This window comes from Genypterus blacodes, unplaced genomic scaffold (genome assembly GCF_046128005.1).
Source record: "Genypterus blacodes isolate CSIRO-AG114 ecotype Tasmania unplaced genomic scaffold, CSIRO-AGI_Gbla_v1 ptg000170l_1, whole genome shotgun sequence".
NCBI classification, from domain to species: Eukaryota; Metazoa; Chordata; class Actinopteri; order Ophidiiformes; family Ophidiidae; genus Genypterus; species Genypterus blacodes.
Genome location: NW_027466971.1, coordinates 71,282 through 89,868, shown reverse-complemented (window position 1 = coordinate 89,868; position 18,587 = coordinate 71,282). Strand labels below are relative to the sequence as shown.

The window sequence follows — 18,587 nt, the reverse complement described above, 5'->3', positions numbered from 1 at the left end:
GAAGTGTTTTCATTTTTTGCGTGCAGTGTTACCATGGTTACGTTCTGGAGACACATCTCTCTCTAAGAACGTTGGCCTTTGTTCTATTTATACTCAGGACATTTCTATAATTAATTACTGAAATATTACGACTTTATTATCATAATTGTGGTTCTGTACCGATATCATCTTTCATCACATGTTTCCGTACTACACACTCCTAACTGTAGGGGGCGGAATGCACGATGAGTTAGTTGTAAGTGAATTAAGTTTGAAGAAGAAGAAGATGGGCCAACGGGACAAAACAGGAAGTGGAGAGTCAAAGCTGCAGCAGCTGTTAGCAGGAACGAAGCCTGCAGGTTAACGGACACTTTGCTAACAAGGCTATGAGGTTCATACGCTGAGCAGTAAGTCACACACACACACACACACAGAGGGCGACTCTTTTCTCTATGAACCTAATAATGGAGCAGTTAGCATGTAGCTAACCCACTTCCTGTCTGCATTCCCTTTTGTGCGAATGTGAACGCAGTTAGCTCACCGTTAGCATTAGCTCCGTTAGCTGTCTCAGCTAACCTGTGGTGATACCAGACTTAGGCTGACAGCTGATCCTGAGCAGAGTAGTAACAGATGGTGTGTGTGTGTGTATGTATGTATGTGTGTGTGTGTGTGTGTGGGTGTCCGTCTCCGTCTCCAAGGCGTTGCTGCTATCTTAGTTTTGTCTCTTTGACGTCCCTCTGGATGTGTTGACTGTTCTGAGGAAAGGTATTATGTGTGACGCCCCCAGGTACCTGTGCAGTGCCTGAGGGGGCGTGGCTTTGGGCCATGGCTCTGATCGAAGGTGTGGGCGATGAGGTGACGTTGCTGTTCGGCTCGCTCCTCGTCCTGCTGGTGCTGCTGCTGGCGTGGGTCTCCACCCGCACAGCCGAGCCCCCGGAGCACCTGTTCACCCATCTGCCCACCGCATCGCTGCACACTAGCTCCTCCCACCCGGACACGCCAACCACCGCCTCCTCACCCTCCACCTCTGTCAGTGAGGACAGTGATCGTTCGCTAACAGTTCCGGCCCCCGCCCCGGATCAAACCGCCCCGGACGGCACAGCGACCGGCCAGCAGGTGAAGGACAGCGATTTTGGAGGCGATGGCGTGAGAAACAGAGGCGGAGCAGAAGGCGGCGAAAGACCGGCGACTGACTCGTCGTCCTCTGAGAGAAACATGGTGGTGAGGTTGAAGTTCCTGAACGACACGGAGAGGACGGCTCAGGTCAAACCTCAGGACACCATCGGGTACATCAAACGGTACGACTCGCTCCTTACAACCCTGCTGCTTCTGCTAACGCTACTGCTGATCACTGTACTACTGCTAACGCTACTGTTGACCTCTGACCTTCTCAGGACCTACTTTGCGGGTCAGGAGCAGCAGGTGCGACTGATCTATCAGGGTCAGCTGCTGCAGGACGACACGCAGACGCTGGCCTCCCTCAACCTGGCCCACAACTGCGTGCTGCACTGCCACATCTCCCAGCATGCCCCGCGAGGGTCTGCAGCCGGGGTGGGGCCGGCTGACCAGGTGCAGGTGGCTCTGAACGTGGGGAGCCTGATGGTCCCTCTGCTGGTCCTGATGCTGTCGGTGCTGTGGTACTGTCAGATCCAGTACCGCCAGTTCTTCACGGCGCCGGCCACCGCCTCGCTGGTGGGCGTCACCATCTTTCTCAGCCTGGTGGCCTTTGGAGTCTACCGCCGCTAGCCAAAGCTTCTCTCCGATTGGCTGCCTGGCCACGCCTCTGTGTCTACACTGAGATGGACGCGGCTCCTGCCTTGACCTCTGACCTCCGAGGGCTCAAACCTGCAGGAAGAAACGATTTCTCTGCTCTTGGTTACTTTAGATGATTTCTCTCAGTTGTGTTGTCATGGAGATGCTGCAAACTTTTATTTTTTTAGATCCACAAGTCTCCGATGGGAAATCAGACATCAGAACAAAGTCTGAATCCAGATTAGACATGAGACTTCACAGGCTGGGGTCATGTGATCCACACGCGTGTGCTCCTGGGATTCAATATCAAACTCCTAGCTCATCTGTATTCAGAGGTCACAACTGAGAGAGAGAAGAAGAAGAAGAAGAGTCCCTGTAGCAGAGCATTGGCGGCGTTTGTTTGTCATGTTGTGTAGAATTCTGATTGTGCCTCTTCAGCTGTGTTTGGGCCCTAACGGGTCTGAGCCCTGAGACCGGACAGGAAGTGAGTCGTGTAAAGAAAGAAACTCTATTAAATCATTTATGGACTCTCTCTCTGTGTGTGTGTGTGTGTGTGTGTGTGTGTGTGTGTGTGTGTGTGTGTGTGTGTGTGTGTGTGTGTGTGTGTGTGTGTGTGTGTGTGTGTGTGTGTGTGTGTGTGTGTGTGTGTGTGTGTGTGTGTGTGTGTGTGTGTGTGTGTGTGTGTGTGTGTGTGTGTGTGTGTGTGTGTGTGTGTGTGAGATACAGAAAGGCTAACTGAATGGGTCGGAGTGCAGATAAATAAAGTATGAGCCAAATATACAAACTGTGCAAAACCTTAAATGTGCATGTTACTAGGTTCATATGATCATTTATTAAATACTCAAGAAGATAAAATTCAGGAAGTACGGCGATTGTACAAAGGAAAGTGGTGCGTCTCTCTCCCATCCACCAGGCGGCGCCAGTGCAAGAAAACCGGGTATGAAACTTGAAACGCAATCTATGATCCATTCACATTGACCACAGCGGCCCAAACTCAAATACAATCACTTCCGGGTCACGGCAGCGCGCTGCTTCATAAGCCGTCTGTCATGTGATATCGAGCGGCGTTTCCGCCTCGGAGCTTCGGCACCGGACGTGGGAGCTCGTGCAGTTAGGAGGTTTAGTGTCGTCTGAGCGCGCGTGGTGACTAAACTTAGTTTTTCATTTAAAAGAGAAGCTGTTGCTCTGTAACCGTTTGTTAATTACTGGCGGTGTTGAGGTGTTTCTGCTTGATGAGCTTTCAGCCACATGGAAGTTTAACTCAAACCCACGTGGGACGCTGAGGACGTGAGACGCCATGAAATCTTCCGTTCAGTTTGTAGGTGAGCCGCGGGCAAGATCCTGTGATTGTTACATGTGTGAATGAAAACGTGTCTGTCGTTGTTCATGTGCGCGCGCGCGGTTAGATGTGACGTCACAGCCCTTTGACCTTTGTTTTTCAGGTTGCTTGCCTTGGCAGCTCAGTTGTGTTGGAGACCCTGATGACGTCATAGGCCTGTAAGTGTGGTGTGTATGTTTATTTTTCATATTGGCCGCCTGGAAATGATGTAATAAAAGGCCGACTGAAGCCCCGCCCCAGCAGGCTGTTCACAGCGGGAGGGGCCGTGACATAAATGACCTGAAGCGTCTTTCTGATCCAGGCAGCCTGAGGGAGCAGGGGGCTGTTAAGTGGGAGAGGAGATGATGATCCCGAGGAGGGGGGGCAGGGAGGGTCAACCTCTGTTTTGTCTATGTAGAATTCCTTAATTGTTTTGACATAAGTGAAGCAACATCTAAACGTGTCCATGTCTTTGGCCCAGCTGGACTCTGGAGTTATGGAAGCTGCATGTCTGATTTGTGGTTTGACCTCTGACCTGGACACCAGTCAGCGTCATGGGACCCTGAATGTGGCGGTAAGCATGGAGTTGATAGGGCATGTTCCGGTTTGGAGATGATGTGAACAAAAGGCCGAATTGTAGCGCCCCCATCAGGCAGTGTGTTCTCAAAGCAGGGGGCCGATGACAAAAATGGACCGAAGCGTTCGTCTGATCCACAACAGGAGCTGACATACCAAAAGTGACATCATACATGTTTGCCCTTACCTTCTGTTGATTGTAAGTGTTTGTGTTGCAGTGTCTCCACCAGCAGATGGCGCCCTGGGGCTACAGTGAAGAACTGTTTCTCATCCTAGCCATTGAGAAATTCACACACTGATGTATTTATTTTTTTTTACATTCACTTTTATACAACACACAATGCAAATCACACATCTGAATTTGCACAATCGTCTATTTAACTTTGATTGTTAATGCAAATAAATACTTTATTTTCAAAAAGTGTGTTTTAGTCCTGTATTAAACAAAAATGGAGAAACATTCAGACTCTGCCAAAGGAGTTATTGTGTTACATAAAACATGGATTTGAATCAAAATAAATGTGTCGAATCAATAAGCGATGACAATCACTGGAGGGATAACGGAATTGTCATTGTGTATTGTGCTAATTAGATGACGTATAAGTATCTTGATTGAAGTTTCTTCGGGGCCGATCATTTTTGACCCGGAAGTTCCGAGTCGCTGTACTGTGCAGAGCAAGGTCCTGAGCAGCATCCCAGCGGATCAGCTGTTAGTAGATAATTCCTCGATTTTGATCGGATACTGGTTGAAGCGGCTGCGGCGGGACGGAGAGCGACGCGACTTCATCGGTGAACGACGCGAGGACTTCCTCCGTTAGCTGCTAACAAGCTAAGCGCTACCGCCGACAAACCCGAGTAACGCCGAGAGTTCACGAAGCTTCAGCCCGAGCGGCGATAGTCTGCGCGACCTGCATGACGTCATGGACATCGACGAGGTTACTGTGATTTATTTCAATGTGGGCATAAAACGCAAAGATGAAATAAAAGTGAAAATGGAGCCGCGCTCATTATTAAGATATGAAACATGAAACATGCGTTCTTATCAATATGAGCCATGTTTGTACTCGCAGGTCGCCGCTGATGAGTTCGGCGCCGTTCGGATCAAATGTGAGCCAGAGGACATGGAGGTCCAGATGTTCCCCGTCCTCAGACAGCTGTCAATCAAACTGACCGACTGCCGGGCATGGCTAGAGGGGCGGGACTTCCTGTCTATTGGTGAGACGTCTGACGTGATTGGGCAGTTGGTGTCACATGACACTCAAACTCTTTCTCACTCTGATACCAAAGAGGCTCTTTAGGCCCTTTTCATAACACTCAACCGTCTTCACTTCCTGTTTGTGTGTTGGTGGTCGTTACGGACAACGACTGGTCGCCGTTTTAGAGACAATTAGAGGTCAAACTGTCTGACTGCACCTGAACACCCCACAGACAGTCTACAGGGCGGGGGGGGGGGCTAGAGAGGGAGAAGCGAGAGAGTGGGAGAGAGAGAGAGGGAGAGAGAGAGAGAGAGCGGGAGAGAGGGAGGGAGGGAGAGAGAGTGGGGGAGGGAGGGGGAGAATGAGATGGAAAGATCTAGATCAGATCCAGATTGAGTCCCTAGTGTGGCTGTTGTCACCATGGAAACATAAACGTCTTTATTATCTGCTTGAATCTGAAAGTTCCTCATCTCAAACAGATTTATTTCTCTTCTTTGTGTTTGTGGAAGTTTAACTTTTAGAATCTGTTTGAACTCTGAAGGAAAAAAGCTGGATGGAGTTTTTTCAAAAGGATCCAAATCTTTGTTGAATTTCTTGAATGACCTCTGACCCTTCTCACACAGGAGATCACACACAGCTCCGGCCCTTCAAGAGGGAGAAAAGGCGCCAACTGCTGACGACCGGAAGGAAGATGATCTACTGCTCGCGTTGTAACAAAGGCTTCTATAAAATCTCCCACCTGGAAGTTCACCAGAGGATCCACAGAGGCCAGAAAGCCAACGAGTGCTGGCAGTGCAGGAAGATCTACCCCACGCTGCTGAGCCTGGTCCTCCACCAGCAGATCCACAGCCGCCAGCAGCCCTACCACTGCTCCTACTGCAGCAAGACCTTTGCCCTGAAGAGGGACTGGAAAACTCACCACCGCACACACTCTGGCACCAAACCCTTCAAGTGCTGGTTCTGTGGCGACGGCTTCAGCGGCAAAGAGGAGCTGGAGGAGCATCTGGAGAACCACAAGGGAGAGAAGTGCTACTGCTGCAAAGTCTGCGACAAGATGTTTGTCTCTTACCAGGGCTTCAACTTCCACCGCAAGTCCCACAAGAACCAGAAGCTGCTGCCCTGCCTCCTGTGCCAGAGGTCCTTCGCTAACCCTCAGAGTTTGAGGACGCACCAGGTGACTCACTCCAGCAGCAAGCCGCACAAATGTCCCACCTGTGGAAAAGCCTTCAAGCTGCCGGGGGGGCTGCGCTGTCACGAGCGAACGCACCGGGACGTGAAGGCGTACCGCTGTGCCGAGTGCGGAAAGCTCTTCTCTAGTCTGCCGGGCCTGAAACTGCACCACCGCATCCACACCGGCCTGAAGCCCTACAAATGCCCGGAGTGTGGAAAGAGGTTCACCCAGTCTTCACACCTGAAGGCCCACATGGTGACCCACACCGGGGAGCGGCCTTTCCTCTGCACCACATGCGGGAAGAGATTCACCCAGTCGTCTCATCTACGCTCCCACATCACGCTCTTTCATGTGGGAGAGAAGCCGTTCACCTGCAACGACTGCGGCAAGAGCTTCACCATCGCCCACTACCTGAAGATGCACCGGCGCAGCCACACCAAGGAGAAGTTCTACAAGTGCTCCTACTGCGAGAAGACCTTCTCCTACCACAACTCCTGGAGAGCCCACGAGAGGATTCACACAGGCGAGCGGCCCTTCAGCTGTGGCGAATGCGGCCAGAGCTTCATCACGTCGGGCTCGCTGCTGAGCCACCAGAGAGCCAAACACACCGGGGAGAAGAACCACTACTGCTTCACCTGCGGGGAGTTCTTCCTCACCAGCTCGCTGCTTCGCATCCACCAGCTGGACCACACGGGAGAGCGGCCGCACGCCTGCAGCTGCGGCAAGACCTTCAAGACCAAAGGAGTACTGAGGCACCACCTGAAGAGGTTCACCCAGCACCAGCCTGCCCAGTGACAGCTGCAGCACAGACACGCTGCAGGGACCCCAGGGCTCAACCAACCACAGCGAAACTATACAGGGTGTGAATGTGGAGCTGGACTTAGTTCTGAATACTCAGAACCTGGAACCTGAAGGTGCTCAGGCAGAATGTGAGCCTGGACAGACAAACTACCGTCAACCTCTCATCACTTTGAGTCGTAACAATACTCTTAAGTTAAGACTCTTAACTGTGTCTCTCTTAGCTAAAGGTAATATCATCTTTGTACTGTATGGTACTCTATCTTAAACTGTGACTGAGCCAGAGGAGCTGCAGTCCAGCAGGAGGCGCTCATGAGCTTCTCACTCTTGAGAATGAAGTTCCTGTGTTCACATCAAGAACTTTAATGCATGTCTGTGTTGTAATCACATGGCTGTGAGGCGTGGACTCGGAGCCTCAGTCCAGGTCAGAGGTTAGTAGTACAGGTGTGGAGCTGACCTGCAGGTGGAATAGGCCACGCCCCCAGTGATGGCTGCTGCACGCTCGGCAGAATTCTGAAACCCAAACCTGCATGAAGGCACCAGGATGACATCATGGAAGACAATGAAACTATAACTGAGCAGGTGACAGGCTCTGTGTCGCTCTGTGTCGCTCTGTACCACACAGGTGTTGCTCTGTGTCGCTCTGTACCATATAATGTTTTGACATTTGATTGATCTGCTTTCTCTTCAGAGGGAACAACCATTATATTATTTATTCTATTATTTAAATTAAAACCAAATCATTTTGTTCTAAATTAAACAGAAACTAAATCAACACAAAAAATGAACATATAAATAAAATATGAGTTAAATTTGGAGACGGTAATAAAAAAGAAGCTTGTGTCCTTTGATCATCTGACCACCAGGAGGCAGTGTTGTCCCATTCCATTCATCAACGCTTCACCGGCAGGAGAAGAAGAGGAGGTGCGTCACTTCCGTCGGCTCGTAAACACAGTAAATGGCGCTGCTTGCTCCGCGTGCGCTGCTCTGCAGGTTTGTGATGTCACACAGCAGAAACGTCACGAAAAGGACCGGAAGGTCAGAGATTAAAAGTCTCTTCTGCATGTGGACCTGTCTGTCTGTCTGTCTGTCTGCATGTCTCTGTGTATCAGCCTGATCAGCAGATCAATACTGAAGTCGTGTCATATCTCAGCTCATGATTACAGCTAAAGGGGGTTGATTGATAAGTCCTGAACCTTGCCTGACAGTAACAACACCTTGCCGGAACATGACAGTGTCATCAGGGAATGATGTCATATCAGCTGTTTGTCTGTGGAGTATTGTTGGATGAAATTGCTCCATGTTAAGTTGGGGGGGGGGTAAGATCCACCCGAGGCAGGCTCACTACTTATCAGTCAGCCTGGTTGTTCTCATCATGTGACTTCCTGTTTCAGGCAGCAAAGCAGCAGCTATGTGACATCACAGCCTGTGGTGGGGAAACACTTGGCATGCTGGGTAGAAGTGGGCAGACATGAATGTGACTGTAGAAACAACTGGAACACACGGAGAGGAGGAAAAGGAGCTGGAGGAGGAGGAGGAGGAGGAGGAGGAGGAAGAGGCAGCACAGCACTCTGGGCTGCAGCTGGTACGATCACTCAAACATAAGCTGCTTTCACACTGACCTGTCCTCTCTCTGACACACACACACACACACACACTTGGCAACAGAGTGGCTGAGGTAACCTGTGATGTCATCAGTCGTCATGGTGACATTATATGCACAGACTCAATGGGATTCAGAGACGCAAACTTTGATTTGTGCTGAAGGTGAAACACAATCACAAGACAAATCAGCAAGGAACCCTGTCAAGGTAATCTGTCTGTCTCTGTCTCTCTCCGTCCCTGTCTCTCTCTCAGCCTTCTCTCTGTTCAGAAGTAGTGATGAAGACCAGAGAGATGAAGCTGAGAGGAAAGAGGACGAGTTGATTCTTCTGTTGAAGAAAGCCAAGGTGCTCACACACAGAAACACTGGAACAGGAACAAACGGGACGCAAATAATAAGTACAACCAGTGACTCTGAGTCTGTCTGTCTGTCTGTCTGTCTGTCTCACAGCTCAGTATGTATCGTGGTCAGTTCCAGGCTGCTTCTGATTTCCTCCACCAGGCCGTTGCTATGGCGCACCAGAACCACAACAACCAGGCCATCATCTACACCTACAGTCTGGTAACCACTAACTAACTAACTAACTAACTAACTAACCATCATCTACAGCCTGGTATTGAGTATAAGTATTGATCAATGTTTTCTCATTCATTTTGATGCAGTCAGCAGTGTTGTGACCTTTGACCTTGTGTTTCCTCAGATGGCTAACCTTGCCTATGTCCAGGGTCATCTGTCCAGCGTGAGTCCTGTCCAATCAGCTTGTGCTTTCATTCAAAATAGAGATTCTGTTACTATGGCAACCATACTTCAGTGGAGCTTCTATTGCTTTCACTGCCTATCTGTCTGGCAGCCTGTCTGTCTGGCAGGCTGTCTGTCTGGCAGCCTGTCTGTCTGGCAGCCTGTCTGTCTGCTTTACAGGCTTCAGCGCTGGCACCGGTCGGCCTGGCGGCGGCGGCACTGTGCTCACATCTCTTCTTCTCTTCTCCAGGCAGAGAAACTCTTCAAAGCAGCCATGAGCTTCATGCTGGCTGGAGGAACAGCAGAGGTCAGAGTTGGCTCAAGTTCACTTCAGTTTTGTGTGAGGGTTGATTGATAAGTAGTGAGCCTAACACTTCTTCTTAAAGTAATTCTAGTAAGTTTTTAGTGATCAGTGAACTGAGACAGAGCGGAGAGGCTTCTTCTTTCATTCAGTCATACACACAAGAGTGATGCAACACAAGGGGAACACACACACTGAGATTTCTGCTGAAGCGTATTTCCTGCTATTGAAAAGTCCTGGCTGCTTATGTAACTGTGTAACTACGTAACTATGTAACTATGTAACTATGTAACTACGTCCACAGTGACTCTCTCCACTCTCATTATGATTTTCAAAGGACAGCTAATATACTGTATGTCATAAGATCCCATGTCTTCTTCCATTTCCTGTTTCCAGGATGACAACGGTGTCATCGAGATGTCTCTGAAGCTCGCCACCATCTACGCCCAGCAGGAACAGTGAGAGGATTTCCTTCTCTGTGTGACCTCTGACCTGTCACGGCGGTGGTTCCCTCTGTGACCTCTGACCTCTGTTTGTGTTTGTGAGGGCGGACCTTGCTGAGCATGGGTTCAGGTTCTGCACTGAGACTCTGGAAGCCAAACTGGAGAAGCAGAAGGAGGTCGAGGAGCAGACAGGTGGGATGCATACATAGGTCAAAGGTTTAAACCCCTCTGTGTTTCCATGGTGACATGTTGTTGTGCATCAGAGGAGCAGGAGGCTCTGAGGAAGGAGACGCGTCTCCTGCTCGGCCTGTGTTTGGACTCCCGGGCTCGATACAGAGCGTCCATGCGGCGCTTGAAGGAGGCGACCAGAGACTATGAGAGCGCCGTGATGATCTGCCGCCAGGAGCAGGGGGAGATGCACCCTCAGGTAACCATGGCAACCAGCAACATTGAAAGAGGCAGAAGGTGAATGTGAGAGTCGGGAGTGGACAGGTCCTGATGAGATGATGTTATGTTTCCTGTCAGACTCTGGTGCTGATGAGCGACTTGGCCACCATCTTGGATCTGCAGGGTCGCCATGACGACGCTCTGGTGCTGATCCAACAGGCTGTAGATCTCAGCCGCGGCGCTGGCCACCCGGACCAGCACGTGCTGCTGGGAAACATGGCCGGAATCCTGCTGCACAAAGGCACACACTAGTGCACACACACACACACACACACACACACACACACACATTTTTTGGATAATATGAAAGTGAAACTGCTGGAAACATCTTCTGAGTGAGGTCACATGACCTCTCAGCTGTTTGCCTGGAACACAAAGGAAATCAAAACTTTGAGCAGAACTAAGATGATGAAACCACAAACGTAAGTGGTGTCAGTGTGTAGATGTTCTCCTCCTCCTCCTCAGGTCTGTAGGTCTCTGATGGACCCTGATGGATCCATGATCAGGTGTTAGAGCCTCTAAAGCTCCTCTACATGGAGACAGAAGCTTAGATACAGACTGATATGTTGACCTCTGACCTTTGACCCTGAACCCTCTGTGTCATGGATCATGTTGTCATAGATGTAAGGAGGTGTTAGCCTCATTACATCATCACACAGCTCACTGAGTGAATCCAGGAGATCTGCTGAGCTTTTATTGTGAAGGGCAGAACTTCTGTCTTTGTGCTGTAGAAGAAACAACAACATGGATCCATAAGGGTCCATTAGAGACCTACAGAGCTGAAGAGGAGGAGGAGGGGAACATCTGCACTCTGACAGAGGAACACACAGAGATGTCAGAGGTGAAGGAGGTGAAGATGATTAGATGATGTAACTGTGATTGGTGTGTGTGATTTGGTGTTTGGGTTTTGGCAGCTTTGGCTGATGTGGTGTTCTCTGACAGGTCGGATGCAGGAGTCGGTGAAGCTCTACCAGGAGGCGCTGGCTCTGGCTCAGCAGGCTGGAGACCAGGAGGCTGTGGACCACATCCAGGAAGGGCTGAAGGAACTGAGGAAGAGGAGGGACCAACAGATTAAGGAGGAGGACAAACCTTCACAGGACTGAGACAGAGGGATGGGCAGATGTTCATCAAGGTCCAAATAAAGATAAGATTCATGGTGGGCGTTTCTGCCCTTTAGGTTCAGGTCCTGATTGATAAGTAGTGAGCCAGATGTGTTGGTTCAGTGAAGTCAGAGCAGATTAAACTGATGACTGAGTTTGTGCTGAAGTTCGGCTCACTACTTTCAATCAACCATTGTGTAGTGTGAATCACAATAAGTTGCTTTCATGTTATTTAGTTTTAAGGAGCCAGATGTGAATCATCCAAACGATCATATTATGTTTGTAGATGGAAGGTTGATTCATAAGTGGAGTCAGGATCAGTCAGGAGCTGAGATGGATGAATGAGGACACGTTGCTGTGACCCTGGACTTGGTGGACGTGTCCTGAACCTGGAGAACCTCTCAATCAACCTTTCTACCACAATCATCCCTCATGTCTGTAAATGGTTCATACCAACTGCTGAGTCAAACAGCGGAATGTTCCTTTAAATATAAAATGTATTATTATTTATTCCAAAATATCAATTAAACTGATTGATTAAACACAAAGATAAAGACCAAAGAAACAGCTGTTATCATTCACTCACACACACACACACACACACCGACACACACCGACACACACACAGATAAGTGTCGACAAAACAAACACAAAATATAAACATAAATTAAAGATGAAACCCAGATTACAGAGCATCGTGGGAAATGTGCACACACACACACACACACTGATAGTGCACAAAGCTTCTCACACCCTAACGCTGATGTACACACACACAGGCTAAGCTGTAATGATTGTTGATAGTTGCGTTGTGTTTATTAATCACATACACACACACACACTGAGCTGTGGGGTTATAAATGGACCTGTAAAGGTGTGTGTGTGTCTGACTCCCTGCTGGACAACAACTGATGAGGTACGCATACACACACACTCACACAGACAGACATACAGTAGCTATCATCAGATTCAAACCCAAACTGCTCTCTGTATCTCTCTCTCTCTCTCTCTCTCTTCTCGCTGTCTCTCTCTCTCTCTCTCTCTCTCTCTTTGTCTCTGTCTGTCTCCGTTTCCCGCTCTCCCTCACTCTGTCTCCCACTCTGTCTCTTTGTAGCTGACCTATAACCTGTTGAACTACTTTGCAGAAACGTCCCATCTCTGACCTCTGACCTCTTACAGCCATGAGCCATCACCAGACCTCTCTGGATGCTGGTGACCCCCCCACTGTGAGTCCAATCAGAAATTAATCAATCACAAGATCACTGCTTTAATGACTCCTCCTCTCCTCCTAGCTACTGTGTCGTCCTCCTCCAAGTTGCCATGGCGATGAAGAGGATGAAGAGGCGTTCCCTCCTGAGAAACACAGACTTTATAATGAGCAGGACTTTGGTGGTGAGTTTGCTTCCAGGGGGCCATGAAGGTGTTTGTGGGATGATGCTTCTTTGTTCTTGAGGCCACATGAGAGGACCTCACGTAGATCTGTGATGAAGAGGTTCAGGAATCAACATGAAACGATGACTTGAATACTCTTCAGAAGACCATGACACTGTTCCACAGGAGATCTGGAGGAGGTTCCTGCAGAGGATCTTTGTACACATTGAGTGGAGTCCAGAGGAACCTCCAGATGTTCAATGGGGTGGTTACAGCATCTTGTAGGAGGAGTTGTTCAGGAGCTGTCAGGTTCCATTGAAGGTCTCAGTCTCTTTGACATATTTCATTTTGTGGGTCCTTCAAGAATAATGGGGAATCTTCCTGGGAGTTCATTAAGACTGAAGATGTGTTAGATGGTCTGTGGGGGTTCTGAAGCAGATTCCAAACAAAGTTGCTCAAGAAACATTTTCAGGGAACATGCAGGGGAGGTTCTCTGACAAGATGACCCAGGAGGTTCTCTGACAAGAGGACCCAGGAGGTTCTCTGACAGGAGGACCCAGGAGGTTCTCTGACAGGAGGACCCAGGAGGTTCTCTGACAGGAGGACCCAGGAGGTTCTCTGACAGGAGGACCCAGGAGGTTCTCTGACAAGAGGACCCAGGAGGTTCTCTGACAGGAGGACCCGGGAGGTTCTCTGATAGGAGGACCCAGGAGGTTCCCTGACAAGAGGACCCAGGAGGTCCTGTGGAGGTTCCCAGGTGTTGTTTGGTTATGCAGGGTTCAGGTACTTTGAGGTTTCATTTGTTTTCAGACCATTGTCACTCCTCTCTCCACGTCCTTCATCCTCTGTCCAAACCGCTCACTGACACCATGAGGAAGAGGAGCAATGGAAGGAGCTTGGAGCAGAGGCGTGGCTCCGCCCCTGAGTCCACAGCTACCATAGAAGATCAGGAGGAGGAGGAGGAGGAGGAGGAGGAAGAGGGCCCTATTTCCGCACACACCCACCCTGTGCAGGTAACACACTCACACACTCACAAGCTCACACACACATTCTCACACACGCATGCTCACACACTCGCATGCTCACACACACACACATGCTCACACACACACACGTGCACACACACGCTCACACACACACGTGCACACACACGCTCACACACATGCTCACACACACACACACACACACACAGACACACACGTGCACACACACACACACACACACTGTATTTACTGTCATGCTTGACTTTATGTTCTCCTTCCTGCCTAGACAAGCTCAAGCTCCACCCACATCTTACCTAAAACCACAGCCACCATGTGAGTTACATTAATATAGGTTCCTTCATGTGTGTGTGTGTGTGTGTGTGTGTGTGTGTAATGTAAACACAGAATGAATCCATCATCTGTGTAACTCCTCCCCTTTACAGCCATTCGTGCATCATCTCAGCCAATGACAGTGGCCCTTCACCATGTTCAGGCTCTGCCCCGGACAATGTCAACAATGCACATAACGGTTAGTGTCATCATTCAAACCTGCTGCTGATAGGTTACAGTCTGTGCGTTTACACAGGGAGGGGCGTGGCCTTTACTCTCTGCCTCCCTCTGTAAGAAGAAGAAGAAGAAGAACATTACAGAATGTTTATGACTTCTTTAACATTATTCTTATCTCAGAGTTTTTATAAAGACCAATATTTTCATCAAATCAGAGGACTAATTGTCTGTAAGGGTTGACTGATAAGTAGTGAGCCTAACTGGGATTGTTCAGTTGTTGCTGTTCTGATGACGGTCTGGGGTCTGGGGTCTGAGGCTGTGACGGTGCAGGTGTGTTGTGTTCCAGGTGAGCCGGCTTCCCGTAAAGGTGCGGAGGACTCTCTGAGACGCTCAGGTCGTCTGTTCGGGGGTCTAATCAGAGACGTGAGGCGCAGATACCCACAATACCTCAGTGACATCACAGACGCCGTCAACCCTCAGTGCATGGCTGCCATCATCTTCATCTACTTCGCTGCATTGTCACCTGCCATCACCTTTGGAGGACTACTGGGTGAGAGAGAGAGGGGGGGGGGAGTGAGAGAAAGGGCGGGGAGAAAAAGGCAGAGGGAAGGAGAGAGACAGGGGAGAGAGAGGGGGGCAGAGAGAGAGAGAGACAGAGAGAGAGAGAGAGACAGGGGGAGAGAGAGAGGGGGACAGAGAGAGAGGGACAGAGGGAGAAAGAGAGAGAGGGGGGGGGGAGAGAGAGAAAGACAGAGGGAGAGAGAGAGAAATAGAGAGAGAGAGACAGAGGGAGAGAGAGAGAATTAGAGAGAGACAGGGAGAGAGAGAGAGAGAGAGATGCTCTCTCTTCATCCAGCTGATCAGTGCTGACTGTTTTATTTGCTGTGACTCAGGTGAGAAGACAGAGGGTCTGATTGGTGTCTCAGAGTTGATTGTTGCCACGGCGATGCAGGGCCTGATCTTCAGCGCGCTGGGTGCTCAGCCTCTGCTGGTGATCGGCTTCTCTGGACCTCTGCTGGTGTTTGAGGAGGCTTTCTACACGGTGACCACTCCTCCGCTCTGATTTAGCTCAAGCAGTCCCACTGAGGGTCAGATGTTCTGAGGGTCAGATGTTCTGAGGGTCAGATGTTCTGAGGGTCAGATGTTCTGAGGGTCAGATGCAGTTCAGACATAAACAAGCTGAAAATCATGAAATTATAAAGAGTTACTTAAGGCGCTGTGTGTGTGTGTGTGTATGTGTGTGTGTGTAGTTTTGTAGATCTAATGGGATCGAGTATCTGACCGGGCGGGTGTGGATTGGGTTCTGGTTGGTGCTCATAGTCTTCATCACGGTGGCTTTGGAGGGAAGCATCCTGGTCCGTTTTGTCTCCCGTTTCACCCAGGAGATCTTCTCCTTCCTCATCTCCCTCATCTTCATCTATGAAACCTTTGCCAAGCTGGTCAAGGTGAGATCAGTCAGAGACCCGTTGGACCAGACCCCCCGACTTGTGATCCTCACCAACACCTGCTCTTCTTTGTCATAGATCTTTCAAGAGCATCCTCTCGGAGGCTGTTGCCATGGAAATGACACCTCATCGTCGCTCTCTTCCTGCAACTCCACCGCCGCCTCGGCCAATCAGGGAAAGGTTGTCGGAGAACCAAACACGGCCCTGCTGTCGTTTGTGCTGATGGCAGGAACGTACGGCATCGCTTTCTACCTGCGCAAGTTCAAGAACAGCTCCTTCTTCCCCGGCAAGGTCAGGAAACATGCCACGCACACGCCACGCGCACGCCCCGCGCACGCCACGCACACGCCACGCACACGCCACGCCACGCACACGCCACGCACACGCCAAGCACACGCTACACACACACTCAGGTTCTTTACTCTCGCGTCTGTTTGTTGTGTGTCAGCTTCGTAGGATCATCGGAGACTTCGGCGTCCCCATCGCGATCCTGATCATGGTGCTGGTGGACTACAGCGCGGAGGACACCTACACGCAGGTCTGACTGGACCCCCATGCTCACACACACACACTCATTTCCTCTTCACTTGTATAGATGAGTCAGTTTCTCTGCTGGACACAAAAACTTCACATAAGTTTAAACATTTCTAAAGTTTATAATTTGCTTCTGTATTTATATGAAACAGCTCAGTATTTGACTCCTCGGGGTCCTTGGGGTCCTTGGGGTCCTTGGGGTCAAAGCCAGAACCTTCTCTCCCATTGGTCTTATAGAAGCTGAGCGTGCCCACTGGCTTCTCCGTGTCCAGTCCAGACAAACGCGGTTGGTTGGTTTCTCCTCTGGGGTCTGACGGACAGTTTCCTGTTTGGATGATGGTTGCCAGCTTCCTGCCGGCCGTCCTGGTCTTCATCCTCATCTTCATGGAGTCTCAGATCACAGCGTACGAGCCGCTCCGCTGCTTTAACCCAGTTCTGCTGTTACTAATGAGGCTGGCTTCTGCACCTCAGCTGCAAACAGGAAGTGAAGAATTACAATAAATACAAAAGTCAGTTTGGACTTACAAGTAAACAAAACCAACAAAACCAACAAAGAAGTGCAGCTTAGACCAGCTCCGGTCCAATCGCAGCCTCCCTGTCAGAACCTCAGCAGCTACTTTAACTGCACTACTTTATGAAGAGAGTAGCTTAGCTACAGCACAGCTACTTTCAATCAGGAGTAGCTTGTAAATTGAAAAGCTGCCGTTTGATAGAAGCTTCTTCACCACACGTGTGCTACAGTAGCTTGTTGTTGTTGCTCTGTGCTCAGGCTGATCGTCAGTAAGAAGGAGAGGATGCTGCTCAAAGGAAGCGGCTTTCACATGGACCTCCTCCTCATCGTGGCGGTGGGCGGAGTCTCAGCACTCTTCGGGCTGCCCTGGTTATCAGCTGCCACCGTTCGCTCTGTCACCCACACCAACGCGCTGACCGTCATGAGCAAAGCTGTTGCCCCAGGAGACAAGACGCACATCCAGGAAGTCAAGGAGCAGAGGGTGACTGGGTTCCTTGTGGCTCTGTTAGTGGGTATGAGTCCATTACAATAGAGAGAGAGAGAGAGAGAGAGAGAGAGAGAGAGAGAGAGAGAGAGAGAGAGAGCAGATGAGAAATTCAGTCGCCAGGAAGTGATGCGTTGCCTCTTCCTGTCAGGTCTGTCCATCGTGATCGGGGAGGTTTTGCGTCAGATTCCTCTGGCGGTTCTGTTTGGGATCTTCCTCTACATGGGAGTGATGTCACTGAATGGGATCCAGCTGACGGATCGACTCGTCATGCTGCTTATGCCACCAAAGTACCACGCCGACCACGCCTACGTACACAAGGTCAGCCCCGCCCCCGCCCGACCTCCAGCCCACTCACACTGTATGGATGCAGATTTAAGATGTGGGATGTTCTTCAGTCGCCTCCTCAGCCAAGGGGACGTCCTCTCTGAGCTGTGAGGACGTCTCTGAGCTGTGAGGACGTCCTCTCTGAGCCGTGAGGACGTCTCTGAGCTGTGAGGACGTCCTCTCTGAGCCGTGAGGACGTCCTCTCTGAGCTGTGAGGACGTCCTCTCTGAGCTGTAAAGACGTCTCTGAGCCGTGAGGACGTCCTCTCTGAGCTGTAGAGACGTCTCTGAGCCGTGAGGACGTCCTCTCTGAGCTGTGAGGACGTCTCTGAGCTGTGGGGACGTCTCTGAGCTGTGGGGACGTCTGTCTCTGCACCTGCACTGATTTAACATGAGCGGGACATTTGGACATGTCTCTGGTATTGTTGGGTCCATATTTAGGTTCTGTCTCGCCTCCAGGTACGGACTCTACGGATGCACCTGTTCACAGTTGTCCAGCTGATCTGTCTGTCTGTCCTGTGGGTTGTCATGGCGTCAGCAGCAGCATTGTCCTTTCCCTTCGTGCTGCTGCTGACCATTCCTGTGAGGATGCTGCTGCTGCCGCTCCTCTTCAGCCAGAGGGAGCTGCAGAGTGTGAGGCTCACACACACACACACACACACACACACACACAATGCTGGGCACAGGCGTGTGATAGATGTGACAACAAGCTACACTCATAACCTTTGACCTCCTGCAGCTTGATGCTGATGATGCAGCGCCCGGCCTGGATGAGGAGGAGGAGCACTCAGAGCTGCAGAAGCCTGTGTGACATCATCATCATCATTATGGAGACACTCCTGCTGTCCATGAGCGGGGGAGGAGGGGGGGCGGCGGCCTCTAGTGGTTGTGTCTTTTCTGATTTGTTCATTAAATATAAAAGTGTCTCATTGACTGAAGTCCTTCAGTGTTTCAGCCACAAACAGGGAAACCACACTGGGCTCACAAGTTATCAATCAACCCGT

General features: G+C 50.2%; 4 protein-coding genes across 12 annotated transcripts; all 4 read left to right on the top strand.

Moving 5' to 3' along the window:
• The first annotated feature begins 254 nt into the window (after window positions 1-254).
• tmub1 (transmembrane and ubiquitin-like domain containing 1) lies at window positions 255-2,263 on the top strand. Its single transcript, XM_076167725.1, has 3 exons — window positions 255-386; window positions 767-1,277; window positions 1,374-2,263. The coding sequence occupies exons 2-3, from the start codon at window positions 805-807 to the stop codon at window positions 1,723-1,725; spliced, it is 825 nt and encodes a 274-aa protein (XP_076023840.1). The 5' UTR covers window positions 255-386; window positions 767-804; the 3' UTR covers window positions 1,726-2,263.
• A 493-nt stretch (window positions 2,264-2,756) lies between these two features.
• LOC143013960 (uncharacterized) lies at window positions 2,757-7,731 on the top strand. 6 transcript variants are annotated; one of them, XR_012965242.1, is made up of 7 exons: window positions 2,758-3,053; window positions 3,174-3,228; window positions 3,531-3,623; window positions 3,844-4,560; window positions 4,696-4,840; window positions 5,445-7,372; window positions 7,657-7,731. XR_012965242.1 is itself a non-coding variant. In XM_076167701.1 (6 exons), the coding sequence occupies exons 4-6, from the start codon at window positions 4,546-4,548 to the stop codon at window positions 6,785-6,787; spliced, it is 1,503 nt and encodes a 500-aa protein (XP_076023816.1). In that variant the 5' UTR covers window positions 2,757-3,049; window positions 3,174-3,237; window positions 3,531-3,623; window positions 3,844-4,545; the 3' UTR covers window positions 6,788-7,644. The 6 variants fall into 6 exon arrangements, 4 of the variants coding, with proteins under 4 accessions (XP_076023816.1, XP_076023815.1, XP_076023813.1 ...); XM_076167701.1 differs by lacking the exon at window positions 7,657-7,731 and having other exon boundaries at window positions 2,757-3,049; window positions 3,174-3,237; window positions 5,445-7,644; XM_076167700.1 differs by lacking the exon at window positions 7,657-7,731 and having other exon boundaries at window positions 2,758-3,049; window positions 5,445-7,644.
• ttc19 (tetratricopeptide repeat domain 19) lies at window positions 7,688-12,036 on the top strand. Of its 4 annotated transcripts, none has more exons than XR_012965244.1 (12): window positions 7,699-7,828; window positions 8,185-8,375; window positions 8,648-8,739; window positions 8,844-8,954; window positions 9,094-9,132; window positions 9,382-9,438; window positions 9,829-9,890; window positions 9,979-10,067; window positions 10,139-10,302; window positions 10,401-10,563; window positions 11,265-11,478; window positions 11,709-12,015. XR_012965244.1 is itself a non-coding variant. In XM_076167706.1 (12 exons), exons 1-11 carry the CDS (start codon window positions 7,749-7,751, stop codon window positions 11,423-11,425), a joined length of 1,209 nt encoding a protein of 402 aa, XP_076023821.1. In that variant the 5' UTR covers window positions 7,700-7,748; the 3' UTR covers window positions 11,426-11,454; window positions 11,709-12,003. The 4 variants fall into 4 exon arrangements, 3 of the variants coding, with proteins under 3 accessions (XP_076023822.1, XP_076023820.1, XP_076023821.1); XM_076167706.1 differs by having other exon boundaries at window positions 7,700-7,828; window positions 11,265-11,454; window positions 11,709-12,003; XM_076167707.1 differs by having other exon boundaries at window positions 7,688-7,783; window positions 11,265-12,036.
• Window positions 12,037-12,474: 438 nt separating this feature from the next.
• On the top strand, window positions 12,475-18,421 carry LOC143013964 (anion exchange protein 2-like). The gene is made up of 14 exons (XM_076167709.1): window positions 12,475-12,814; window positions 13,604-13,806; window positions 14,063-14,109; window positions 14,220-14,305; window positions 14,630-14,833; window positions 15,177-15,325; window positions 15,534-15,728; window positions 15,807-16,019; window positions 16,177-16,266; window positions 16,500-16,666; window positions 17,032-17,285; window positions 17,409-17,578; window positions 18,043-18,216; window positions 18,323-18,421. The coding sequence occupies exons 2-14, from the start codon at window positions 13,663-13,665 to the stop codon at window positions 18,392-18,394; spliced, it is 1,965 nt and encodes a 654-aa protein (XP_076023824.1). The 5' UTR covers window positions 12,475-12,814; window positions 13,604-13,662; the 3' UTR covers window positions 18,395-18,421.
• The last annotated feature ends 166 nt before the right edge of the window (window positions 18,422-18,587 follow it).

What these genes read in the sequence shown, in the direction of transcription:
- ttc19 (XM_076167705.1), top strand. Translation starts at nt 7,749, where the DNA reads ATGGCGCTGCTTGCTCCGCGTGCGCTGCTCTGCAGGTTTGTGATGTCA. An exon ending in GTCACGAAAAGGACCGGAAG is followed by an intron (nt 7,829 to 8,184) that starts GTCAGAGATTAA and finishes TTCCTGTTTCAG; the next exon opens with GCAGCAAAGCAGCAGCTATG. An exon ending in AGCACTCTGGGCTGCAGCTG is followed by an intron (nt 8,376 to 8,647) that starts GTACGATCACTC and finishes TCTCTCTCTCAG; the next exon opens with CCTTCTCTCTGTTCAGAAGT.
- LOC143013964 (XM_076167709.1), top strand. Translation starts at nt 13,663, where the DNA reads ATGAGGAAGAGGAGCAATGGAAGGAGCTTGGAGCAGAGGCGTGGCTCC. An exon ending in ATGGAGTCTCAGATCACAGC is followed by an intron (nt 16,667 to 17,031) that starts GTACGAGCCGCT and finishes CTCTGTGCTCAG; the next exon opens with GCTGATCGTCAGTAAGAAGG. An exon ending in CCTTGTGGCTCTGTTAGTGG is followed by an intron (nt 17,286 to 17,408) that starts GTATGAGTCCAT and finishes TCTTCCTGTCAG; the next exon opens with GTCTGTCCATCGTGATCGGG.
- tmub1 (XM_076167725.1), top strand. Translation starts at nt 805, where the DNA reads ATGGCTCTGATCGAAGGTGTGGGCGATGAGGTGACGTTGCTGTTCGGC. An exon ending in ACCATCGGGTACATCAAACG is followed by an intron (nt 1,278 to 1,373) that starts GTACGACTCGCT and finishes TGACCTTCTCAG; the next exon opens with GACCTACTTTGCGGGTCAGG.
- LOC143013960 (XM_076167701.1), top strand. An exon ending in GCGGGACTTCCTGTCTATTG is followed by an intron (nt 4,841 to 5,444) that starts GTGAGACGTCTG and finishes CTTCTCACACAG; the next exon opens with GAGATCACACACAGCTCCGG.